At 42.6% G+C, this 25,612-nt stretch overlaps 2 protein-coding genes across 4 annotated transcripts; both read left to right on the forward strand.

The window, feature by feature from the left end:
- Positions 1-226: 226 nt before the first annotated feature.
- On the forward strand, positions 227-4,353 carry LOC136933559 (NHL repeat-containing protein 3-like). 2 transcript variants are annotated; one of them, XM_067228997.1, is made up of 8 exons: positions 227-416; positions 1,023-1,178; positions 1,388-1,538; positions 1,637-1,837; positions 1,921-2,012; positions 2,116-2,228; positions 2,351-2,688; positions 2,733-4,353. In XM_067228997.1, exons 1-7 carry the CDS (start codon positions 324-326, stop codon positions 2,595-2,597), a joined length of 1,053 nt encoding a protein of 350 aa, XP_067085098.1. In that variant the 5' UTR covers positions 227-323; the 3' UTR covers positions 2,598-2,688; positions 2,733-4,353. The 2 variants fall into 2 exon arrangements, with proteins under 2 accessions (XP_067085098.1, XP_067085099.1); XM_067228998.1 differs by having other exon boundaries at positions 1,026-1,178.
- Positions 4,354-4,832: 479 nt separating this feature from the next.
- lrrc32 (leucine rich repeat containing 32) lies at positions 4,833-11,874 on the forward strand. Of its 2 annotated transcripts, none has more exons than XM_067229224.1 (4): positions 4,833-4,873; positions 6,257-6,350; positions 8,168-11,057; positions 11,102-11,874. In XM_067229224.1, exons 1-3 carry the CDS (start codon positions 4,833-4,835, stop codon positions 10,091-10,093), a joined length of 2,061 nt encoding a protein of 686 aa, XP_067085325.1. In that variant the 3' UTR covers positions 10,094-11,057; positions 11,102-11,874. The 2 variants fall into 2 exon arrangements, with proteins under 2 accessions (XP_067085325.1, XP_067085327.1); XM_067229226.1 differs by lacking the exon at positions 4,833-4,873 and adding an exon at positions 5,230-5,423.
- The last annotated feature ends 13,738 nt before the right edge of the window (positions 11,875-25,612 follow it).

Consider the following 25,612-nt stretch of genomic DNA (forward strand, 5'->3'; position numbering starts at 1 on the left):
CTTTTTATGTAGGTTGGCTCTGTTAGTCCTGTCTGTCTTGTCGTGTTGGTGTGCTCCAATTAACTATAGTTTTAGTTTTTTCTGTGAAAGTTAAAGTATTTATAGTTGCGCGTTCTCTTCCAAAATACATTAGGTGTATTCGACTTCATGCTATTTTTACGTGTTCAGTTACCACGTGACCGTTTACAACACAACTGTCCTTTAGTCATATGATCAAAACAGGAAGTACTGCGAATATAATGCTAGTGTGGTGAACGGAATGTGAATGTACAAGAGAAAAAGATTAAGATAGCTAGTCTAGTCTACCTTTCAAGATCTGGCCCATGAAAAGAAGAAGTCACAACTGTCTGATAGCGACAACAATGGGGACGTTTTTTCTGCTCATGATGGTGTTGTATGGCACCATCAATTCACAGGTAAAAACAATATAAAACTTAAAGCAGAATATTATTTAGATGCATGTCAATCGGTGCTCAGTATTAATGTCTTGTTTTGGTAGTTGCATGTGCAAAACCTCTAATCATGTTGGGTCAAAATGACACATAACGTGTTGTAGGCTTACATAACGGGTCACAGGCTTCGCGCTGTCTCCTCCATGTTGCACTACGTGTGTTCTTTCATATAATGCTAATCAGGACGAGTTATGATACCTAGTTCAAAGTTAACTTTTTGCGAGCCTTCACATTACAGTTAGAGAAACATTTGGTGAACCGGAACAATACAAAGCCAATATGCAACCTGAACCTGTTCCTGAACACACATGACCTCCGACTGCCGTTGCAGGCAGGCTGACTGCCGCTGCAGGCAACGACCCTGAGCTCGTAGCCGACGCTCTTTACCTGGAGCCTCCTTGGACTCGATTACAATTCAAACTCATTAGAAGGCTTTCATTGAAACTACACCTGAGTGAAAAGCATGTGCAACTCCATAAGTTTGAGCTGCATGATGTTAGCATGGTTGTACATTTTATTAGGATTTTTGTGTAATTTTCAAGTTAATTTCTGACACATACTCATTTTCAGCAGTCAGAAAGCCCTAGCTACAAACAAGATTACAGACTCCTAGGAAGACCCCTGTACAAACTGGATATATCCTGGCCGAAATACCCTGAGCTGTTTAGTGGTGAGGTGTTTGGAGTGGCTGTGGATCAGTATTCTGGTGTGGTGTATGTTGCACAGGTTGGTACAAAATCGGTAGAAATAATTTTCTCTTCTCTTTCTAGGCCAGCATCATCTATAATATCAGTGGATTTACACCCACTAACAAAATGAAGTTATTGCTCATAAATACATGTTGAGGCCATAAGGCCATCACCAAATATGGCCTATTGGTCACACTTCAAATGGAATATTGACTATTACTGTATAATGTAAGTCCTGTGTTTCAGAGAGGTGAGGCGGTGCCCCGTGTGCTGGTGTTCTCCACAGACGGAGAGCTCCTCTTGGCCTGGAACACCAGCACCCTGGACATGCCTCACGGAATCTTCCTAGCCGACGCAGACACCAATCCCACTGTCTGGGTCACTGATGTTGGGAAGGGTGAGATATTTCTCAATGAAATTGTAATGTTTGACTTGTTAAACGAACAACTGTGCTTTCTGGAAAGTGATGATGCTGACAGTCCCAACCTTCTGTAGGCCCATATGGTCACTGCGTGAAGCAGTACTCTCCCTCTGGGACGCTGCTGCAGGTGCTGGGGAGTCCAGGAAAGGCCGGCTCTGGGCTGAACCCTCTGGAGTTCGACCAGCCTGCAGAGGTCTTTGTCCACAGCTCTGGGGAGATCTACATCGTGGATGGCGATGGAGGCATGAACAACCGCCTCATTAAACTGTCCCCAGGTCAGAACATCACATCTTCGCAGCCTCTGGAGCTCTGTGTGCCTGCTGCAATCTGACCTGGTTGTGTGTTGAAACCCCTGCAGATCTGGAGGTGCTGTGGATCCATGGAGAGAAGGGCCAAGGCCTCGCCCAGTTCTACATCCCTCACAGTGTCACCGTGGACACCTTCCACAGGGTAGGCAGTCCCAGACCAAGTCTCATCACATTTGATTATTCTAAGGTCTAACTGGACCCTTTCACTCTGATTGAGAGAGGGGATATGGTGTTTGGGTTCCCAGGTGTGGGTTGCTGACCGAGGAAACAAGCGTATCCAGGTGTTCAACTCTGTGACTGGAGACTGGCTGGGCACCTGGGGAAGCTGCTTCACCGAGGACGCGCCATACTCTGTCAGGTAGATATACTCTGTCAGGTGGATCCACAAAATATGCAGTTTTCCTTATAAATATATTTTTTCATCTAGTTATCTTTTAGGGGAGACCAGCACATATATATGTGATTTTGTGCTTCTTTTAGATTAACACCAGACCAGAAGTACTTTATTGTTGTGCAGCTGAATACCAATCAGATCTCAGTGCTGAAGGCTCCACCAGTGGGTGTGATTGGTCAGTGCCAGGTGGTTAGTGTGATCCAGTTAGCGGAGGATGTGAAGCCACATCTAGTGGACCTGGACCTGAAGACAGGGGCTCTGTATGTGGCTGAGCTAGGAGCACAGCAAGCTCAGAAGTTCACTCCCTTCAGTTTGGGCGGCAGCTTCCTCTAGGTAAGTATGCTGCAAATACTTACATATAACATATGCACACTGGACCAAGCAAAAACAAACCATTGTGTGTAGTTTGCAAAGCATACAGTCCAAAAGTCCAAAAAAAAAAATATATATATAAAATAAAAAAAATAAAAAAGTATTCCAAAAACAATTATCTCATGTTTGGGAATTGCAAACGCTGCATTGAAATTTGTCAAAGAAAAATATTTTTTCTTTTGAAATCACTGAAAATCCAAATCAACTATTGTAAGGGGACATTAGTTTTAGGATTAGTTATTATATGTTGGTTTTTCCTATGTTGGGAAATATTATATAATAAATTATATACAAGACAAATAAAAAAACGTGTATCTTTTTACATAAATATTCAACTTCAGTATTCTCCTGCAGTAACAGCCTAAAGTATTTGGGGGCAATCCAGCTTTGTAGTTGAATACTGACGCTAGATATTGAAGTCTTTATTGTATTTCAATAGTGCAAGGCACTGTGGATATATATTCTCTTGGTCTTCATGTTTTTTCTTTTTCTGTACATAAATATACATACTACAATACTTTGGATTATATTCACAAAGGATTAACCAATTGGTCTGTCTTAATTACTGGCATGAAATCATGTATAAACCTGTAGGGTCAGCCACGGGAGTATTTGAATATCAAAGGGCAATGACCTTTGATATTCTGTATAAGAGTGTGTGTGAAGGGGATCTGAACATCCAGAAAACATTCCAAGAGTAAAATGCTTTGAGGTTTTTTTTCATGTTTTTGGGGGCTTTTTATTAATTTGAGATAGTTACAGGAAAAGCAGGGTTTGAGAAAGGGAAAGACGTGCAGGAAAATTCCTGGGCCAGAAACGAACCCGGGCCCCTGTGTTATCAGGGCACCCCAAAGATTTGAATGTTTGAATGTGCCTATCCCTTCTAGCGAGGAACTAGCTCTGACCATACTACCATACGATGTGTGAAGACTCAGTGTGCATGTCCAAAAAGCTCATCACCAATAATTCCAGTGGTCACATGCTAATATAAACAAATGCATGCAAGAAATTATCATTATTTTTAAGGCATTTACTTTTTGCCAGTATAAAATATTTTTTATTAGTTAAGGTTCTATCAAAGTAAAAACAAAACACTGGATAGTTTTATTACAAATACTGTGCCACTTGGATTCAAATCTGTCTTTTTGAAATCTGTGTATAACACAGTAAAGTTTTTTTGTTGTGTGACCATAATTATCTTATTTTTTTGTGGCTTTGATGGACATGTTTGTGTATGTTTTGTATTGTATTGCAAATACAATGAATATGAATCTGTTTTGTGATGATCCTAAGGGAACGATCCACTCATGTTTTGCTTAGAACGCTGTGTAATTTCTGGACTTTTACACATCCTTGGTAAAAGTCATATATACATTTTGGCTATGAATGTGGTTCCTGTATTGTTACTATTAATTGTAAATGTTATGCTATGCTGCTTTTATTGTGCCATTGTGTGTTTTGTCCAGAAACATTGAATATTAATGTTACATGCTAGAGCTTCTTTCTCTCTATAGCTTTAAGTGAGTTGTCATCATCAGTAAATACACGTGATGGGTAGTCTGAATGACCAATGGCCATGCCAGGCCTTAGTGGGGAATTTAATCTGAACATTGGAACGAAGGTAACAAATAACGAAAGGTTGCAAGTGACTAAAAAGCTATTTTGGGGGAATTGGTGTGTACAGCTATGGAATAAATTGCAACTGAGACCACTGCAACATTCAGTTTCTCTGGTTTTATTATTTATAGGTAGGCTAATTGTTTTGGTTTCCTACAACTACAATTGTGACCCTTTAAAATGACCCTTTTGTCGATAGAGGGCGCCAGTGACTTTCAAATATGATCGCCTAGTTAGGCTAAAGCTGAAAAGTTGTATTCTTAAGTGCGCATACAGTTCAAATGTTGGTATTCGTCGTCATGTCATCTCCACTCTTACAATTTCAGTAAGATTGGAATATTTCTCAACTATGCCTAATCTGAAATGATAGCCAATGCATCAAGACATTTGTTCTAGCATATTAAACGAAAAGTATGCTACGTGAATTTGTAAACACTCAGGGGAAATGGGATTCCCCGGCGAGCTTCAAATGATTACTGGACAGAAGATGCTGCATCTTTGGTCACGGATGGAGACTCACTCATTTCATGAAGGCTTGTCTCGAGAAGAAAAGAACGGACCTATCTCCTCCAGTACAATATGGCACAACACTTTGGAGGAAAATGGAGATCGCATAGCTGGTATGTAGCCTACAAGAGTGCACTTACCATTTGTATTATATTAGTACCGTGGCAGATTAATAGTTTTAATTGTTCGATTTACAAAACGTAATATAAAGTAAACTACAACTAAAGGGTATAAATCTTTCGCCAAGTATGGTTTAATACATTTGCTTGCCACAGAAAGACAACATACTAGTCAGACTACTTAGTTTACGTTTGTAACTGTTTACAGAAAAAGGGTAGGAATGCTCCCCATCCTGACGGCTGCTGACGGCTGACTCAACGCAAGCATCAGGGACAGTTGAGATTAGGAGAGGGAGAGCATGTTAGAAATGAGAGAGAGTGAGGTGGGTTGAGCAGGAGGAATCTGGATGTCCCTATACCATATAAGGCATTTCTGTAAAGGGGGGAAGGGGGAAAACAACAATTATGCAGGATATTCTAGTTGCGTTTGCTGGCATGTACTGGCTTCTAAGTATGTGAAAGTGTCGGTGATGATGTGAGAGTACTGCAGGAGCAGCAGATTGAGCAGGACACACTGCAAGGGACAATAGACACACTGGACAAGGTAAACATCAGCCATAAATGTATACATCTACAGAGGTTTTTGTAAGCTCAATGTGTGTAGTTTAGTGAACAAATGGAATCTATAAATCTTCTGTTCGGCAGCAAGTTGACTGAGCAGGATTATTAAGCACTGATTTAAGTTTGTTGAAACAAAGGGAGGAATGTCTTATGTAAAAGTTACAGAACATGGATGTAAAATTAGAGAGATGCTGGTTGGAATGTTGGATTATTACAATAAATATCTCTCGCTGAGAACTTTGAGGGTATTTTTGTTTTGTTTTGTTATGGTGGACAGCATAGTGCTCAACACATAGAAGGGTAGGTAGGTCTGCTCAACACATAGAAGGTAGATAGGGTTATTCTCTCTGTTGTTATGTGAGGTATAGATATAATACAGATGTCTTTTGAACACCTCAGAAGACGCCCAGAGGTGAAGAACACATTAAACTATCACTTTAAAGCGTCAGCACAACTTAGATTTGTTCTGTATTTATGGTGAAAAATGTCCCTGAAAACCAAGCTTGCTTGAATAATGCCAAAATACCTTTATTATTTAATGACCTTTCAGATCTTGGTTGAAGTTGAATATATAGCAGTTTCGTTTGTGCATCTCAAGATTAAAAACATGTTTCACTGGAACTAGAACTAAATATAGTATTAAGTGTGAAAGTCACACATTAGTCATTCTAAGTGTGAAATGTAAAACAATGAAAGCGGTCTCAGCAGATACACAGCTCCGTCAAAGGTCTGCCTCCCTGGCCCAACTTCCTCTCAGTGGTGTTGCTACAGCATCGTTTCTTACGTCTGGTCTGTTTGATCGTCTCTCTCCCGTAGCACCATGTCAGGCTCCATCTGGCTGCTCCTGGTCCTCACCAGTCCACTGGTGGCCTCCTTCCTGCCCCTGCGCCAGCTCGCTCCCTGTGAAGTGGTAAGTCACCTCAACCAGCCCACTAACCAAGCTCTAAATATGTGGATGTCTGTGTGTGAAATCTGAGTTTTTTTAGAAACTCACTTGTTGGCTCTGCATATCCTCTTTATTTAGTTCATGTTTATATAAGTGTGGATGTATCCTTGCCGTGTAGTTTACATCAGAGTTCAGATAACAGTAGAAACATCAGGTACTTTTTCGAAGTCCCTGCGGGCAGATATGGCGTCTAGAAACTGTTTTTGTTAGCGTCTGTTCTCCTGTGTTCTAAGGAGGGGATAGTATGACCAGGCGGCCCATAAACTGTCCCTCCTCTAGACTCCAGGATATATGGAGGAGGCTGGAATGCTTTATTCTTCCTCACCCTGGTCTGGAGATGTAAAATTCATACTTGAGGAACTCTCTACTTTGTGTTAAGAGACAAGTTAAAATGACCCAGAGTAGTTTCTATGCATCTTTCTTGCTTAAGATTGAACTATTTCTATGACAAATCTCTCTCCGTGAACATGTTTGGATGAAAACCCTCTGGTCTGCTGCAGAGATACAGTGAAAAGGTGGGAATGTCCTCTCTCAGAGACCATTAATATGGCCCTGATGTTACACATCACCCAGATAATGTTAACGTTCCTCAGACAGGAGAGGTCTGGATACTCAGGACATTAAGACTCCACAGATATCAGCTGTATTATGATGTCTTGGACAGGGTCCACCCTGGATACTCTCATCGCCTCAGTCATCATACTATTCTTATAACCAGGCATAGTGCTTATGTTTCATTGTGATTTAACTACATAGCAACACTTTAGTTGAACGTTACAGTAACACTGTAACTACATACCAACACCGATAGTAAAATCATTGTAGTTACATAGAAACTCCTATGTGATTAAATTAGGTTGAGTGTTAGTTATTACAAAAGTGTAAGAAGGCCAGTATGGGGAAGGAGTGTGAGGGGTGAGTTGATGTTGTAAAGGGGCAGTTGAAGGTTGTTGCCAAAACAAGATCAATGTTAACATCTGCAGGTCCTCCATACCAAGTTTCTCTTGTGCAATAACTTACCACTTAACCGCAATAAAGTGTACACCGAACTACATACCAGTTCCTAAGTACTTTGGCTATGTAGTTAAATGGTAGTTAATGTAACCTTAAATGTAAAATGTTGACCTACATTACATTTAGTCATTTAGCAGACGCTCTTATCCAGAGCCACTTAAAATAAATACAGGGACATTCCCCCGAGGCAAGCAGGGTGAAGTGCCTTGCCCAAGGACACAACGTCAGTTTGCATGACCGGGAATCGAACTGGCAACATTCGGATTACTAGCCCGATTCCCTCACCGCTCAGCCACCTTACTCCCTAACCCTAACCTAACCTGTTACTTAACACATAGTTGTTAGCATTGGTGAATTTATGTGTAAAAAGTAAGAGGCTTTTCTTCAGGATAGTCAGGAGTCCTTGCCACATACTAAAGAAACTCCAAATTTGCCAAAAAACATTTATGATTGTGTATGTGTGCTTTTTTGGGGCTGTGTTTAGAGACAGGGCTTAGGCTGTATGGTTTCCATTATCCTTTATTAGCCACTCGGAGTGATCAAAGCCTCTCTGATACACTGGTGTGAATAGGGGGGTAGTGCGCCTTTCTGAATGGGGCGCAGGAGACGTGAGAGGAGCTTGTTGAGATGAAAGTTCCCCTACAAGCTCCACCGGAGACCAGGAGCACTGATACACTGACTCTGCATCAAGGTGATATTTTGGGAGTGAGGCAGCACTGCAAATATCAAAGCTCATGGAGTTGTTTCTGTGTATCATTTGTCCACAGATTGAGATGGACGCGTCCTGCACCAATCTGAACCTGGAGACCGTTCCAGACAAGCTTCCCGAAGGCATCCAAAAAATTGACCTATCGTGGAACATTTTACAGAACCTTACCCAAGAGGGTCTGGCATTCTACAGCAGTATACATCACCTGAACCTACATTCCAACAAGATACAGTTCATCCAGCCTGGCTTGTTTAAAGACATGACCAGTCTTAAAGTGCTGAACCTCTCCAGGAACTACTTGGATGTGTTTGCTGTCTCTAAGACCCATGTTGGACCACTGACAGCTGTAGAGATGCTGGACCTCTCAGGCAATGGCCTGTTCACTGGGATGACTGACTACTTCCTGTGTGACGCTCCTGCTCTCCTAAATCTGTCTCTGAACAGCAACAGTATTACCAAAATAGCCCAAAACACCTTTTGTGGATCTTTGGCTTTGAGAAGAATTGACTTTCACAACAACGTCATCTTGGAGATTGAGAACGGGGCCTTCGACTCACTGCTCCAACTGTCTGAACTGGATTTGTCGATGAACTCAATCAGTTGCATTGCTGACTTTAACCTTTCTCAACTAAAGGTGTTAAATCTTAGTAAGAACAGCATGGAATCATTCCAAACCACAGACTCAGACCTTGAATATGAACTCCTCTACCTTGATCTGAGAGAAAACAGGATCCACTACTTTCCCCTCATCCCCCGAAGGAACAAGCTAATGTATCTGGATGTGTCTAGGAACCGTCTGAGGAGCATCAACACGACAGGGACGGCAGAGGAGATGGAACTCCTCAGAGACGTGCTCGCCGCGCCAGGCCAGTCTGCTGGAAGCAGCAGGCACCAAGATTTCTCGAGGCTTGTGTACCTCGACATGAGTTACAACCAGATCAAGAGCATACCAAAATCTTTTTTCTGTAGCATGGTGTCTCTTGAGGTCTTGAACGTTAGTAACAACTGTTTAGGAGCATTTTTGGTAGATCAGGAAACCCCCATGAACTTGTTAAAGACTCTGGACCTGAGCTTCAACGCCCTTCAGAACTTCTCTTTAGGGTTGAACAGCCTGCGCTCTCTCGAGGAGCTCTTCCTGCAGGGAAACTTCCTTCAGACCATTCATCCTGCAACCTTCCAAACTCTGCCCTGTATCAGATACCTGCACCTCCAGCAAAACTATCTGAAGGTCTGTGCCACACAGAGAAAACCACCCAACTCTCCAGAGGCAGACTTCACCTCCCACAATCCTCCAGGATGTGTCTCATTTTCTTCCATCCCAACCTTACACTTTCTGTACCTTTCTCAGAACAGTCTTGAGGCCTTGCCCCCATATGCCTTCTACGGCACTCCACTGAGGCTGCTTGACCTTTCCCTGAACCCAGGCTTAGAGATGCATGATGATGCCCTCTCTGGTCTGGAAAACTCCTTGTCTCATCTATCACTGAAGGAAAACCACATGCCAGAACTGAAACCAGACCTCTCCCTGCTGGGAAATCTAAAGTTTGTGGACCTCTCCGCTAACAAACTGACCACTTTCCCTTTGTGGAACAAGCAGTCGTCCATAGAGTCCCTGAACCTGCAGAACAACAGCCTGGTGACAGTGCAGTATGAGACGGTGGTTGCGCTGGAGCGCAGCCTGAAGGTGCTGTATGTGGGCTCCAACCCGCTGGGCTGCTGCAGCAACCTGCCCTTCCTCCTCATGCTCCAGCAGGCTGCTGTCACCGTCCCAGACATCGCCACGGCCACCTGTCTGGACGCCCAGGGCCCCGAGCCTGTGGAGAGGAACATCGGGAGTGTGACCCAGGAACAGTGCCAGACTCTCAGCAGGAGCTGGATCATCATAGTTGTAGTGATGATGGTGGTGTTAATAGTAGCACTAGCGCTGATCGTCAAGGTGTGCCTCCCAAGGAAAAGAAGGTTCAACAGTAGCTTCAAGGCATGATGAACATGCCCCCCCCAACCTGAACCCAATGTGATTGGCTGGAAAGACAATCCTGAACCCAATGTGATTGGGTGGAAGGACAATCTTGAAATCCGGAAACATGAAGAACATTGGTGCCTTTTAATGTGAAGTGGCATTTTTCCTTCTTAAGCTGACGTTGAGGGAATGTCAAAAGTTTGAGCAAACCAAGCATGAAGGAAAAGGCTGTGTAACATAAAAGCCTTCATGTTTAAATTTGTGTCATACAAGAAGTATTACTGCGCCGTCAAAGGGGGGGGGGGAATCTTTTCAACAAGAATTATTATATTTCCCAAGAAGTAGAATGATTCACTTGAGGTCACAATGTTTCTGATTAATACAGCAAAGCTCTGGTTTAGTCCACCAGTTCCAGAAATTAAATGACAATAACACAAAAACAAATTTTTAGCAGACGCTCTTATCCAGAGCGACTTACAGTAAGTACAGGGACATTCCCCTGAGGCAAGTAGGGTGAAGTGCCTTGCCCAAGGACACAACGTCATTTTGCACGGCCGAAAATCGAACCAACAACCTTCTGATTAATAGCCCGACTCCCTAACCGCTCAGCCATCTGACCCCCACAAAATGAAATGTATGACACTAAGGAGAATATTGTTCTCCAAGTCTTTCCAAGTAATGGCTTCTGCATAATGTCAGTGAAGAAAATGGTCTCGTCTATAACTAAAATATCGTAATTGTCTCTATGATTGTCTTCTGTACAATAGATGATTGGATTATAGGCTATAAAAACATAATCAGTCTATAATTTTCTATACTGCAGATATATTAACCACATAACGTCATGAGTAATTCCTACAGGAGAGTAAGAAAATAATGATGATTATAGTTAGTTATAGTTGGGTATTTTCAGTTTATAGTTACTATAATATAGACTATAGTATAGTCAGAGACAGAGATTATAGTACAGTTTGTTGTATGACTGCTGGTAGAGGAGCATGATAGGATGCTACACTGCTGGAGCACCTGCAGCTTGTTTTCCCAGCTGGAGCAGCACATGTACAGCTTTCCTGTCATGTCTTCACACATACACGAATGAGCTCCCAGCATGTTAACTTCCCTGTACTAGGATACAGACAATGAGAAGGTAATGACTGTACCGGTCTGTCTGATGAAATGATGCGCTGGAAATTCCTACAATTTCTCCTTGGGATCAGTAAAGTACCTAGCTACCTGTCAACCCAGAAGTGAGGCAATTTGTTAAAAAAATCTGTAAGTATTTTCTTTTCACATTTTACACTAGAAAAACACGTTCCCTCCTGTCATACAGCTTCATATAGTATATGTAAAGTGTATTAAGTTATAACATTATGTAGTTATGGCCATATATAACATTATGGCTACTATCTACTTGTTCTGCTTTCACAGAAACATCGAAAAGGTCAAAGTCACCTGCTGTCACGAATGTGTGTGTGAGTGAGTGAGTAGGTTGGTAGATGATGTATGAGGGGAGTGTGGACTTAATAAAAGGCCCAGTCTGATGAGGCACAGTCTGATGAGGCACAGTCTGATGAGGCACAGTCTGATGAGGCCCAGTCTGATGAGGCACAGTCTGATGAGGCACAGTGTGATGAGGCACAGTCTGATGAGGCCCAGTCTGATGAGGCACAGTCTGATGAGGCCCAGTCTGATACAATTTCTCTTTGCATAGTCACCGTTTCCACTTTTTCATGAAATTGAGGAAATACTGTAATATTTGAAAAAGTTTTGTATTTTCATAAATAAACCATCTGTATAACATATTATCTTCCTTTTCTGAGCAGATATTCAAAAACAGGACTCTTGCTTTAAGGTTCAGTTCTGTCATATTACTATATTTCTGTTGTCATTAGAAACACCACTTCCAAGAAATGTAAATGTGATTGGTCCGCAGGGGAGAGGTGAACACAGGGAGGAGTCGATATAAAGCACAGTGAATCAGCTCCTTAGCTTTGCTGGGCGTTGTGTTTAAGAATGATTTATTTGTGTTATTTAATTATTGTGGTGAGATGGAGATAAGTGCTTAAAGATTCCATGTACAATGGTATGTTTGGATAGTATCATGACTGTGATTAGGCAGGGAAGTACATGTTCAAATAGACTATTTTCTCAAATAGACTATAGTCTCTTTATAGATGTCACATGCAAAGGTGTCACACTAACCACCTGGTAACATTATCCTTCTTTACCCAAAACCCCAAAATAAAAGAAGTGTGTGTGTTGGTTTGTTGACTCGATGACAGAGGAGTTTGCCGACTGGGCATGCATTCATAGAACCAAAATAGACATAGAATTATTCAAACAGATGGAAAGAACCCTTTCATCAAAAGTAAAAAAAAACATTAAAAAAAAAAGAAAGTATTCCAAGAATGTATGTTCTGCGGTGAAATCTAGCGTGAGATCTACAAACTGTTTCTTTATTGGTCAGACATGTGTTTAAGCAATTACGTCTCTAAAATAAATAGAGTGGCTCCTTCCCTAGGGTATGTGTCTCATATGAGTGGTTCATGTTCTCATCATGCTGGACCGAGGAGGACAGCTCTGCTTCGCATGTTAATGGCAGGGTTATACTGTGAGGCCCAAGGAGGTCTGCAATCACACACTAATGAACGCCCCCTCCCTCCATCCCGGCAACAGTGACGCAGACCCTTCTCATGGGCAAAACTATGTGTAGGTCAGTTATTGTACCAAGTGGTGTAGGTTGCAAGAAGATATCAGTAAAACTACTCAGTGGCAGTACAAATAGTACAAATCACTTAACATCGAATGGATTCTTAGAAGTGAGGACAGTTGTCAAAGCAGATTCAAACCGTGGTTCGTCAGGAACAAACAAATCTAATCTGCATCTTCATGACCTCAAGGCCGGCCTGACTTCCTGGACTTCCTAACAAACACTCTTCATTTGTGTTTGTTTGAGGCAATTATGTCTGCCATCCTCCCTAAAGTATTACTCCGGATTTCCTCCGTTGTCTGGCTGTGGCACAGAGATATGCAATGGATGTATGTTGTGAGTTAGGGTTAGAATCTGTGTTCCAAAGTCATTGGGTATAACTTGATGCTGTCGAGTTTGTCATGGAGCAACAAAATAAAAAGTATTAGGCTGGTTTCAGTCATGGCTCATCATATAACTGACAACCCTGTGAAGCTCTCGTATCCTTTAGAGACAGTCAAGGTAGAGAAAATAGTTGTGATTGAATCATCTTTGTTTCCTTCCTGTCGACAGCAGATCCTCAGAGCTGGAGAAACTCTGCTGAGTTCTGGCTACTGTGGAAACAAGAGGTTTCTCTCAATGAGGCTTTTATCTCACAGACGTCATGTGTCACAACAGCTGTCACCCCACCTACTCTTCTGAAGAAATGATTTTGGGGGATTTCAGAGTACAGTTTCTTTACATTATCACAAATATTTTTGAAATAAAACAATGACAAGAGAATCATTTTTTGTGACTTACTATTTGTATTATAATTAATCTTTGTAAACCACTGCATCCCTTCCACTGGTTTAAAACCGATCAACTAGCTGGATCCAGACTGCTAGTTTACACTGCTATCATACTGTCCCAGATAAACTGCTGGGTATGTTCAGATGGTCCTGCTATATTTTCTACTTCCTGTCTTGTAACATGCCCCCTTTGTTTTGCAGCGTTTTCCCTACAGTACGGCCTCTTGCTATGGAGTTGCATTTTCAAGTTTACAAGCACAAGTGGAATCAATTAGGGAACTCCTTTCTACGGCAGCTTGATTTATTTTTCTTCCATGACATGGTTAGGGTTAGGGTTAGAGACATGGCCTCCCCAGACTGGAGCACCGCAGACAGGGAGCTCTTTCTCTCAGATCAACACGTTTTCTTGAGGACCTCTCTGTTTTGACAGGTGCCCAGGCTAAAATATTACACCCCAAAGCCACTCTTTAATCTTGTTCGTCACGACTTGTACAAGAGTTATACTCACTGGCTCGTTTTCTACAGCTTTCTAAAACACTGTCTGTGGAATTCAGACTGTTTGTCTTGACTGTTGCATAATGCCCAAATTACACACTATACACTGGTATACCAACTGTAATATTTCATGTCATGATTGTATTATGATCAATGTGCAATTTAATAACTGGTGGAATGTTAGCTGTGCCTGGGAGGAGGGCTAATGGGGTCAGAGGAGGGCTGAGGGGGTCAGAGGAGTCTTTGACCTGCTGGAGGATCATGCTCTCAGTTCATGTCTGAATTATGTCGTAAGGTGATTGAAATCAGTCAGGAGACCGGCGGGACCTCTCTGACACGGTTTAATCACACTGTGAGGGTTAGGACTGTTTCTCTGTTGAGTTACGCATGTGTGTTTTGGATGGTAAACGACTGAAATATGACCGAAAAATGACCAAAGGGGTTAGCATGTGTGTTTTGGATGAAATTACCAAAGGGGTTAGCATTTGTGTTTTGGATGAAATTACCAAAGGGGTTAGCATTTGTGTTTTGGATGAAATTACCAAAGGGGTAAGCATTTGTGTTTTGAATGAAATTACCAAAGGGGTTAGAATGTGCGTTTTGGATGAAATTACTAAAGGGGTTAGCATGTGTGTTTTGGATGAAATTACCAAAGGGGTTAGCATGTATGTTTTGGATGAAATTACCAAAGGGGTTAGCATTTGTGTTTTTGATGAAATTACCAAAGGGGTTAGAATGTGTGTTTTGGATGAAATTACCAAAGGGGTGAGCATGTGTGTTTTGGATGAAATTACCAAAGGGGTAAGCATTTGTGTTTTGGATGAAATTACCAAAGGGGTGAGCATGTGTGTTTTGGATGAAATTACCAAAGGGGAGCATGTGTGTGTTTTGGATGAAATTACTAAAGGGGTTAGCATGTGTGTTTTGGATGAAATTACCAAAAGGGGTTAGCATGTGTGTTTTGGATTAAATTACCAAAGGGGTTAGTATGTGTGTTTTGGATGAAATTACCAAAGGGGTTAGCATGTGTGTTTTGGACGAAATTGCCAAAGGGGTTAGCATATGTGTTTTGGATGGAAAACAACCTAAAAATTACCAAAGGGGTTAGCATTTGTGTGTTTTGGATGGAAAACGACCTAAAAATGACCAAAGGGGTTAGCATGTGTGTTTTGGTAAATTTACCAAAGGGGTTATTATGTGTGTTTTGGACGAAATGACCAAAGGGGTTAGCATGTGTGTTTTGGGGGATTTACCAAAGGAGTTAGTTTGTGTGTTTTGGATGAAATTACCAAAGGGGTTAGCATGTGTGTTTTGGATGGAAAACGACAGAAAGATGAGCAAAGGGGTTAGTATGTGTGTCTTGGATGAAATGACCAAAGGGGTTAGCATGTGTGTTTTGGATGGACAACGACTGAAAAATGACCAAAGGGGTTAGCATGTGTGTTTTGGACGAAATTGCCAAAGGGGTTAGCATATGTGTTTTGGATGGAAAACAACCTAAAAATTACCAAAGGGGTTAGCATTTGTGTGTTTTGGATGGAAAACGACCTAAAAATGACCAAAGGGGTTAGCATGTGTGTTTTGGTAAATTTACCAAAGGGGTTATTATGTGTGTTTTGGACGAAATGACCAAAGGGGTTAGCATGTGTGTTTTGGGGGATTTACCAAAGGAGTTAGTTTGTGTGTTTTGGATGAAATTACCAAAGGGGTTAGCATGTGTGTTTTGGATGGAAAACGACAGAAAAATGAGCAAAGGGGTTAGTATGTGTGTCTTGGATGAAATGACCAAAGGGGTTAGCATGTGTGTTTTGGATGGACAACGACTGAAAAATGACCAAAGGGGTTAGTATGTGTGTTTTGGACGAAATTACCAAAGGGGTTAGTATGTGTGTTTTGGATGGTAAACGACTGAAATATGACCGAAAAATTACCAAAGGGGTTAGCATATGTGTTTTGGTAAACTTACCAAAGGGGTTAGTATGTGTGTTTTGGACAAAATGACCAAAGGGGTTAGCATGTGTGTTTTGGATTAAATTACCAAAGGGGTTAGTATGTGTGTTTTGGGGGATTTACCAAAGGGGTTAGCATGTGTGTTTTGGACGAAATTACCAAAGGGGTTAGCATGTGTGTTTTGGTAAATTTACCAAAGGGGTTAGTATGTGTGTTTTGGACGAAATGACCAAAGGGGTTAGCATGTGTGTTTTGGGGGATTTACCAAAGAAGTTAGTTTGTGTGTTTTGGATGAAATTACCAAAGGGGTTGGGATGTGAGATTTGGATGGAAAACGACAAAAAAATGACCAAAGGGGTTAGTATGAGTGTTTTTGATGAAATTACCAAAGGGGTTAGCATGTGTGTTTTGGATGGAAAACGACAGAAAAATTGCCAAAGGGGTTAGCATTTGTGTGTTTTGGATGGAAAACGACTGAAAAATGACCAAAGGGGTTAGCATGTGTGTTTTGGGGGATTTACCAAAGGGGTTAGCATGTGTGTTTTGGATGAAATTACCAAAGGGGTTGGGATGTGTGTTTTGGATGGTAAACGACTGAAATATGACAGAAAAATGACCAAAGGGGTTAGCGTGTGTGTTTTGGTTGAAATTACCAAAGGGGTTAGCATGTGTGTTTTGGATGGAAAACGACCGAGAAATGACCAAAGGGGTTAGCATGTGTGTTTTGGATGAAATTACCAAAGGGGTTAGTATGTGTGTTTTGGGGGATTTACCAAAGGGGTTATCATGTGTGTTTTGGATGAAATTACCAAAGGGGTTGGGATGTGTGTTTTGGATGGTAAACGAATGAAATATGACAGATAAATGACCAAAGGGGTTATCGTGTATGTTTTGGACGAAATTACCAAAGGGGTTAGCATGTGTGTTTTGGATGGTAAACGACTGAAATATGACCGAAAAATGACCAAAGGGGTTAGCATGTGTGTTTTGGATGGAAAACGTCCTAAAAATGACCAAAGGGGTTAGCATGTGTGTTTTGGTAAACTTACCAAAGGGGTTAGTATGTGTGTTTTGTACGAAATTACCAAAGGGGTTAGCATGTATGTTTTGGATGGAAAATGACCGAGAAATGACCAAAGGGGTTAGCATGTGTGTTTTGGATGAAATTACCAATCAGTGTTGATTTTACGTGTGATAGTTCTCACTGCACACAAACACCAACAGAGACTCATTAGAACAGAGACTTGTTATTTACATTTTACATTTACATTTAGTCATTTAGCAGACGTTCTTATCCAGAGCAACTTACAGTAAGTACAGGGACATTCCCCCGAGGCAAGTAGGGTGAAGGACACAACGTCAGTTGGCATGACCGTGAATCGAACTGGCGACCTTCAGATTACTAGCCCGATTCCCTCACCGCTCAGCCACCTGACTCCCTCCTGCTGTTATTACAGCTCGCCCCCCTCTCCTCCAGCACCCAGATGCTGTTGGCAGATCCATGCCACCACACCTAGAGATCATTTCCTTTGACGCACACTTCCTGACTTGGGAGTTTTTTCGGCTTGTTTGTTGTTTATGACTACAGATTAAAACGCTCAGGAGACTGAATTGGAAGCAGGCCCTCGTTCCTTCGTCTTTGTGACCAAGTGCTGAGTCACTGAACTCCAGGGCACGTGCCCCTCAGCACTAGGACCGTCTGAACATTTCTTTCTAGAACCCTAGTTCTAGCTCTAACCCTAGACCATGTGGGACTGTTAAACTCAATAAATGTCATCCGTAATCACCCTCCATGGAAAAACTATTTTGAAAAGATACACAGTGTATGTCTTTTCAATATTTCAAACTGTCCAGTCATTCACTACTTTCTGCAGGGTATGGAATGTTACTAATTCTGAAGAAACAATGCCTTTGTGAGACAAGAGTAAATACCGGAAGCATGTCTAATTTTAATGTTTGGGGCCAACATTGACCCTAACCGCAACATTGTTGAAAGTATGAGATACCAAACAACCAAACAAAGATGGGAAGTAACTAAGTACAAATACTAATTACACTGCTATTACACTTTTAATATGTTGTTATGACTGAATCGCGATTCCAATGTGAATCGATTTTTCCCCCCACCCCTACTAAGTATATGTCAGAGCCCACACATCTTTACTTGAACTTGAGTGAAAAAGTGTAGTCAGTACTTCAACTTTTCTTTTCAAGTCTTTTTTAACCTGAGTATCTGTACTTCTACTTACATTTACATTTAGTCAGAGCGACTTACAGTAAGTATAGGGACATTCCCCCCGAGGCAGGTAGGGTTAAGTGCCTTGCCCAAGGACACAACGTCATTTGGCACAGCCGAATTGAACTGGCAACCTTCAGATTACTAGCCCGATTCCCTAACTGCTCACCCATCTGACGTCTTTTACTTGAGTGAAGGATGTGTGTACTTTTGCCATCTCTGCACGTGGACCATAGCTGACATCACTAAGAGTGTCTTAGATTAAATAAATCACCAGACAGCAGAATGTTTCAAGTAGATTCTCATCTTCAGCTTCCCAGAAGATCAACTTCAGATTACGTCTCAGAACATAAATCTATAATCATAACTACAAATGCTATGTTTTGAGAGGTTCAAAATTTTGATGTGTTCTATCCAACACATTACAAACTTAACAAGTCCAAAATGTTTTGTTCTACCCTTAGACCTATTTCAGGTCATTAAATAAAATCCTGTTCTGTGTGATTTAGCTGAGACTGAAAGACAGTTTTATGTATTTTGCTAAAAATCTGTCTTGCAAGCAATGAAGAGACCCAAGTTGTTCTACAGACTGTTCTTGGACGCAACTCAAAGTGCACAAACAAAATGTTCGGAATGCCCTTTTCATACAAACAATGATCTGTGAACGAATAGCATATGGTCTTGTTTTTTGTTGTCATCCCCTCCACTAAGGGCTTGAAGCCTAGCAGCTGCCTAATTGTAACAATACTACTCTCTTTAAAATGCAGAAGGGCTCTTTTTTCCCCCAAAATCTGGAGTTAAATACTAAATCATCAGTTCTACTTCCTTACTAACATCTTGGTGAGTAGTGTTAGTGTGACAGCCTGTGTAGCTCTAGATTCCTGGTGGGAGAGGGTAATGACTAGAGGAACCCTAAGATTACATGAAAAATTAGATTCTGTTTCCACTCTGAGTGGGAGTCAGAACTGTGGACCTGGAGAGAGAGAAGCCAGGCACAGCAAGGCCAAGCAGACACACACACACACACATCTAAAACACAAACACACAGATCTGTATCAGGTCGAGTCAGCGCCGTCACAGGCAACCTTCCCTGACGCACCCTAAGAGCTCATATGTAGTCACACACTCACATCCGTTATCACACACACACACTCACACATTGTCTCCTGGACTTCTGTGTCCTTCACAGCAGGCAGATCTCTTTATTTCTCCCTGTACTAACCCCAGTCTGCAGACCTCCCAGGCAGGCAGGCAGAGGCCAGCTCAACAGGATCCGTCCTGTACCGTTCTGTAATCTTCCAGTGATATTACACTGTGCTTTCCCTGGACATGTACTTTACTGTAATTCAATCACTGTGTGATGTGATTGGTTAGTTATATCAGGAAAAGGAAATGTGAGGTCATAATCCCTGATCATCACTGGCACACAACCAGGTCACTCAGGGGAGATGTAGGATGTTGTCCCAAAGACTGACCGAAGAACAGACCCTGTGCCCTCTGTAAATACAATGAAATAATAAAGTTGGAATTGTAAGAGGAAACAGATGCTTTCCTGCTGCTTGAAACCATTTCCCAACGACAGATCAGACCAAACAAAGTAGTGGCTGAGTCATAAATATCTTCAGTGAAATATTGCCATACATGGCTTCATGGTTGCCATACATGGTATGATTTTATGAAAAATAAATGAACATGAAAAATGAATAGGCTACAGTCTACACTAGGGGAGCAGAAGTGACTGGACTAAATACAGCATGGGAGCAACGGTGCATGTCTACTACAACTTTGTGGCTTTGAGGAGAAAGCCTTTTATGGACTGTATTAAAGCGAAACATCATGAGCCCATCATCCCTATCAGGCTTTGTGGCTTGATTACATTTACTAATTAAGCTCCACATTCTTTTGTTGAACAGTCATTCAAACCCGACAGAATACCAGAAGTTAAGAATGTCCTGCTCAGCTGGCCCGTGGACACGTCAGAGGGGCTGTTCTTCAAAATGACTAGACATTTTTGTCTGACAGCCCTGTTTCCTCTTTGAATTCATAACAGGCTATATTGTTCAAAGGAGGCTGTGTGTTGTGCAAGTTCCATTGAAGCACTACTGTAATCTTGCGGTTTCATGTGAGGTGATCAACACATATAGTGTGACACATCAGCCATGTTGGAGTCAGTTTCCATGAGAGTACATAATCACAACTGTTTTGCAATAATACTGCTGCTGAAAGGGTTAGATACCTAACAACAACCATATGTGTAGACAGTGTGTAGTGTGTGTGTAGTGTGTATGTAGAATGTGTGTAGAGTGTGTGTACAATGTGTGTAGAGTGTGTAGAGTGTGTGTAGTATGTGTGTACATTTACACAAGTAAACAAGTTGACACACAAGTGCGTCTTGAGCCTTTTCTTGAAGGTGGGGAGACAGTCGGTGTCTCTGATGGAGGTGGGGAGTTGATTCCACCATTGGGGGGCCAGGCAGCAGAAGAGCTTGTGTTGGGACCGGGCGCTCTTGAGCGCCAGGCGGAGATGTCTGTGAGGCAGGCCTCGATCCTAGCTGAGATCCCCGGATCAGTCGGGGGGAACGACAGGTACAGCTGCGTGTCGTCAGCATAGCAGTGGTAGGAGAAACCATGGGAGCTGATGATTGGTCCAAGTGAGGTGGTGTACAGGGAGAAGAGGAGGGGTCCAAGTGAGGTGGTGTACAGGGAGAAGAGGAGGGGTCCAAGTGAGGTGGTGTACAGGGAGAAGAGGAGGGGTCCAAGGACGGAGCCCTGTGGGACACCAGTGGAGAGCTGCAGAGTGTGCGTAGAACGTGTAGACAGTGTGTGTAGACAGTGTGTGTAGACAGTGTGTGTAGACAGTGGGCTTTGTGATGAAAGATGATAATTAGCTTGGTAGTACATCTGCTAACCTGCTGACAGAGCAAGGTTGTTAAGGGGTCAAATTTGGCACTGGGTGATAACAGCTCTGTTAGGATAAACTACAGAGAGTGATGAAACAGACAGGGGAACACTGTAAACACCCAGAAGGTGCATCTGAAGAACCAAGGAGAACCCTGCACAGTATCAAAACCCTGGACTAAGGTCTGGTTCACTGCTTCTTTCATTAGGCTACTTGGTGTTATGATAAGGGCTAATCAGGTGGGAGTGAGGTAGGCTACTTGGTGTTATGATAAGGGCTAATCAGGTGGGGGTCAGGTAGGCTACTTGGTGTTATGATAAGGGCTAATCAGGTGGGGGTCAGGTAGGCTACTTGGTGTTATGATAGGGGCTAATCAGGTGGGGGTCAGGTAGGGAAGCAACAGTAACAGTCCAAAGTAGCTAGCTAGAAAGTCGCTTTTGTGCTGTAAAGATTTAGTCGTGGCTACGCAACTGGGTAACATGCTTCATTTGGCCTACATTTACATTTAGCAGATGCTCTTATCCAGAGCGACTTACAGTAAGTACAGGGGCATTCTCCACGAGGCAAGTAGGGTAAGGTGCCTTGTCCAAGGACACAACGTAATTTTTCACAGCCGGAAATCGAACCAACAACCTTCTGATTAATAGCCCGACTCCCTAACCGCTCAGCCACCTGACCTACTTCTTTCTGCAAACCATTCCTCATCTAGAGCCACTGTTTCAGACACAGACAGCCGTAGGATATAATGTAGAATTAGAAGGGGAATGTTTCATCCAAACAGAGCACGCACAGAGCAAGATATCCCTTGTAATCAGTTCACAATTAGGGCATTTCAGTTCCTCTCATCTGTACTGTCCCCATTGGTTTTGTTTGATCTATTCACCAGATGAGAAATGTAAACCCTCCATCTGTGTGTCTAGTGTCCCTGTGCTAGGCTGAGGTCTGTATTCATGTGAGTGGGGGAACTTGATAGTGTACTTCTCAGACAAAAGGGACTTCCTTATTTGTTTGATGTAAAATATAATCTGCTACTCATTGATTAAACAAAAGGATAAAAATTACAACTGCAATCTATTTAATAACATTCATGCACTCTTTACTTCAGTAAAAGTTTTCATAGGGGATTCTGGGAAGTTGTTAAATTGCTAGGCACAGCATCGTAGAACTAATTTACAGAGAAAGGGGATTTCAAGGCCTCAAAATGTTACAAACTACAGGTTTAGCTGTCCATATCTCTGTCCTTCCCTCCATAGGTAGCTGCCCCTCAGTGACGATGATTCTGGGTTCAAGTTTGTCCTTGGTAACAGGAAAGGAACATGAGAAACCAAGAGGTCAAAGATGACCATCAGCTCAGATTATTCATGTCCCCTGCTCTTTCCTCTAACAGGCAGGACGGTGACTGTTCTGGTTACAGCCAACTCGTTTATTCCAAAGGAAAGATCACATTCCTGTTTCCCCCCATTCTCTTCTCTGCCTCTCTCTCTCTCTCTACTTACTGTGGTTGAGTTCACAGAAAACAAAACACTGGTCAACAAACAGCATAACAGCATGTGTCTCATGCAGGACACCAGTGATCATGGGGAAGCTATGGACAGGGACCACTGGTTGATACTACAATAACATCCATGTTGAGTGAAGTTAAATAACATAGCTCTCTGACCTCCTTAGATTTATAGCCTACCTTGCAAATAGTGTTGGCTTTGGATACTCTGTTCAACAATGTGTTATTTTCTTAGAATTGGAATCTAAATCAATCATACTACTGGAACAACAGTTTCTCATTTGGGGAAGGTAATGGGGAGACCATATTGGTGACAGATGTTGACATGGCCTACAAAAGATAACACAATGGTCATTTTTGATGCACATGACACGTGCATACTAACACACAGCTGCTTGTCATCATTAAGATTGGAGGTATCCTGGAGATGTCACACACATACACACAGCCAGATGACACCAGTGGTTGGAGCCCACTGGCCTGGAACATCTGGAACACAAAGTTTTATGAGGGGATAAAATGCAACAGAAAAATACTGGCACAATGCTTTGATAAAAAGCATTTTATGCTTGTTCTCTGAATACAACAAAATATAATCTTAAATTATATTTAACCGAGTGTAGGTTCAGTTTACCAAGCACACTAGATAACATATCCTGTTGTCACTGAAACACAAGCAAGGCTATGACACAGAAAAATGCCCAAACCAAACCATATTACTACTAAATTAGGTCTGGGCTGGGACAGCAGGGGGCCAGGAGGAGTCAGCAGGCCCTAACCAAGGGCCACGTCCCAAGGGCCACGTCCCAAGGGCCACGTCCCAAGGGCCACGTCCCAAGGGCGCCACGTCCCAAGGGCGCCACGTCCCAAGGGCGCCACGTCCCAAGGGCTGGCTGCTGGCTTCTGCGTTCCTGCCCGGAGGCTCAGTCTCATTGCTAGGGGGTAGACCCGGAAGCCCAGTCACAGCCAAATACTTTTACATAAAGTCATAATTTAAAAAATAAAATAATGAAATCAACATGGTAGTGAACTTGGAGAGATGGGTAACTTCCCAGAAGCCCAGTAAGACAGCAGTAGTGTGGGTAAAGACCCTGGAGGTGTGACCTGTTGACAATGTGGTGGCTGGAGCCTCTTCAGACAGATAGGCTGCATCTCATCTCTCTCCAACACCAGCTGGGGGATTTACTGCATGAAGGTGAGAGGTTCAAACTATTTGACAGCTTTTTAAGGTAGTATTAATCAATACTTACTTTCAACATTGTCTGGTCTTCAATCTACCCAGACGCTCCCATGTTACCCCTGGCTTCCCATCAAGCCCCATATCAGATTCAAGACTCTGGTACTGACCTTCCGAGCGGTGAACGGGACTGCACCCGACTACATCAAGTCTCTCCTCCAGCCTTACACCCCCGTCTGCTAAATGCATGAATGTAAATGTAACAAACACAGATCGAAGTACACCCCTTACAGGAAACCTAACTATTAACGTTATGGGACTACAAGTCGATCAGGTGGTCCAGAAACTGGTTTGACCTCAGGTCTGACCCCTGGAGGAATCCCCTCCAGGGTGAGATCAGAGGTGGTTGTGGTGACTGGCTGTGTTCATTACTCCTAACCACAAGATTCAGCAGTGAAAGTTATCTTCCGCTTTCACTCTTCATTTTTTTATAGCCACTCTTAGTTCTCAATTTTTAGCAACAGGTTTTTAAAATGTTCTTACTAATTTCAGTTGGGACTTTTTTTTTACAGTAAAATTGTAAAACCATGACCATCTTGTTTAGCCCTTTAGTGAAAGGGACGTCACGCTTCATGTTCCACGGAAACCTGCTACTGTATGCTGCCAGACCAGTCTCCCATTACATCACTTCCTTCTCCAAGTACGTTAATATAGAAACTGAAAACCAGGATTCTAATTATAGAAACTGAAAACCTGAGCCATTTAAACAAGGCCTTCAGACATTCTTATATACCATTCCTGTTTCCCTTATTTAACCTGCAGTGTAAACAAGGCATTTAGACATGCTTAGATGGCCATTCCAAATGATGTTGTGTCCTTGGGCAAGGCATTTCACCCTACTTGCCTCTGGGGGAATGTCCCTGTACTTACTGTAAGTTGCTCTGGATAAGAGCGTCTGCTAAATGACTAAATGTAATGTTATATACCATTCCTGTTTCCCTTATTCAACCTGTAGTGTAAACAAGGCCATCAGACAGTGTGGAAGTCTGCAGAACTGCATGAAATTAGAGTTATTCTTCACTCTGCTCTACTTTGTCTTATTACTGGGAAGATAAAAGAAGAGATCCAAATGGGATTTTCTAGATAGAGCTTCTACTATTCGGATTACAGCCCATTCTCCAACGAGCAAGTTACGTAATCATGATGTACATTCGTGAGTAATAATTATCACTAAGGAAATCTATGAAACCTTTAGGACGTTTCAAGAACATCACAGTAAAACGTCCCTGTGTCCCTCACAGCCCTTGTGTGAGGTAACTACAGGGAGCTGGCAGGGTGAATGTGGGGTAACTACAGGGAGCTGGCAGGGTGAATGTGGGGTAACTACAGGGAGCTGGCAGGGTGAGTGTGGGGTAACTACAGGGAGCTGGCAGGGTGAATGTGGGGTAATTACAGGGAGCTGGCAGGGTGAATGTGGGGTAACTACAGGGAGCTGGCAGGGTGAATGTGGGGTAACTACAGGGAGCTGGCAGGGTGAATGTGAGGTAATTACAGGGAGCTGGCAGGGTGAATGTGGGGTAATTACAGGGAGCTGGCAGGGTGAATGTGGGGTAACTACAGGGAGCTGGCAGGGTGAATGTGGGGTAATTACAGGGAGCTGGCAGGGTGAATGTGGGGTAACTACAGGGAGCTGGCAGGGTGAATGTGGGGTAACTACAGGGAGCTGGCAGGGTGAATGTGGGGTAACTACAGGGAGCTGGCAGGGTGAATGTGGGGTAACTACAGGGAGCTGGCAGGGTGAATGTG

The sequence above is a fragment of the Osmerus mordax genome, chromosome 25, assembly GCF_038355195.1.
Source record: "Osmerus mordax isolate fOsmMor3 chromosome 25, fOsmMor3.pri, whole genome shotgun sequence".
NCBI classification, from domain to species: domain Eukaryota; kingdom Metazoa; phylum Chordata; class Actinopteri; order Osmeriformes; family Osmeridae; genus Osmerus; species Osmerus mordax.

What these genes read in the sequence shown, in the direction of transcription:
- LOC136933559 (XM_067228997.1), top strand. Translation starts at nt 324, where the DNA reads ATGAAAAGAAGAAGTCACAACTGTCTGATAGCGACAACAATGGGGACG. An exon ending in GTGTGGTGTATGTTGCACAG is followed by an intron (nt 1,179 to 1,387) that starts GTTGGTACAAAA and finishes CCTGTGTTTCAG; the next exon opens with AGAGGTGAGGCGGTGCCCCG. An exon ending in GGTCACTGATGTTGGGAAGG is followed by an intron (nt 1,539 to 1,636) that starts GTGAGATATTTC and finishes AACCTTCTGTAG; the next exon opens with GCCCATATGGTCACTGCGTG.
- lrrc32 (XM_067229224.1), top strand. Translation starts at nt 4,833, where the DNA reads ATGGCACAACACTTTGGAGGAAAATGGAGATCGCATAGCTG. An exon ending in AAATGGAGATCGCATAGCTG is followed by an intron (nt 4,874 to 6,256) that starts GTATGTAGCCTA and finishes TCTCTCCCGTAG; the next exon opens with CACCATGTCAGGCTCCATCT. An exon ending in AGCTCGCTCCCTGTGAAGTG is followed by an intron (nt 6,351 to 8,167) that starts GTAAGTCACCTC and finishes ATTTGTCCACAG; the next exon opens with ATTGAGATGGACGCGTCCTG.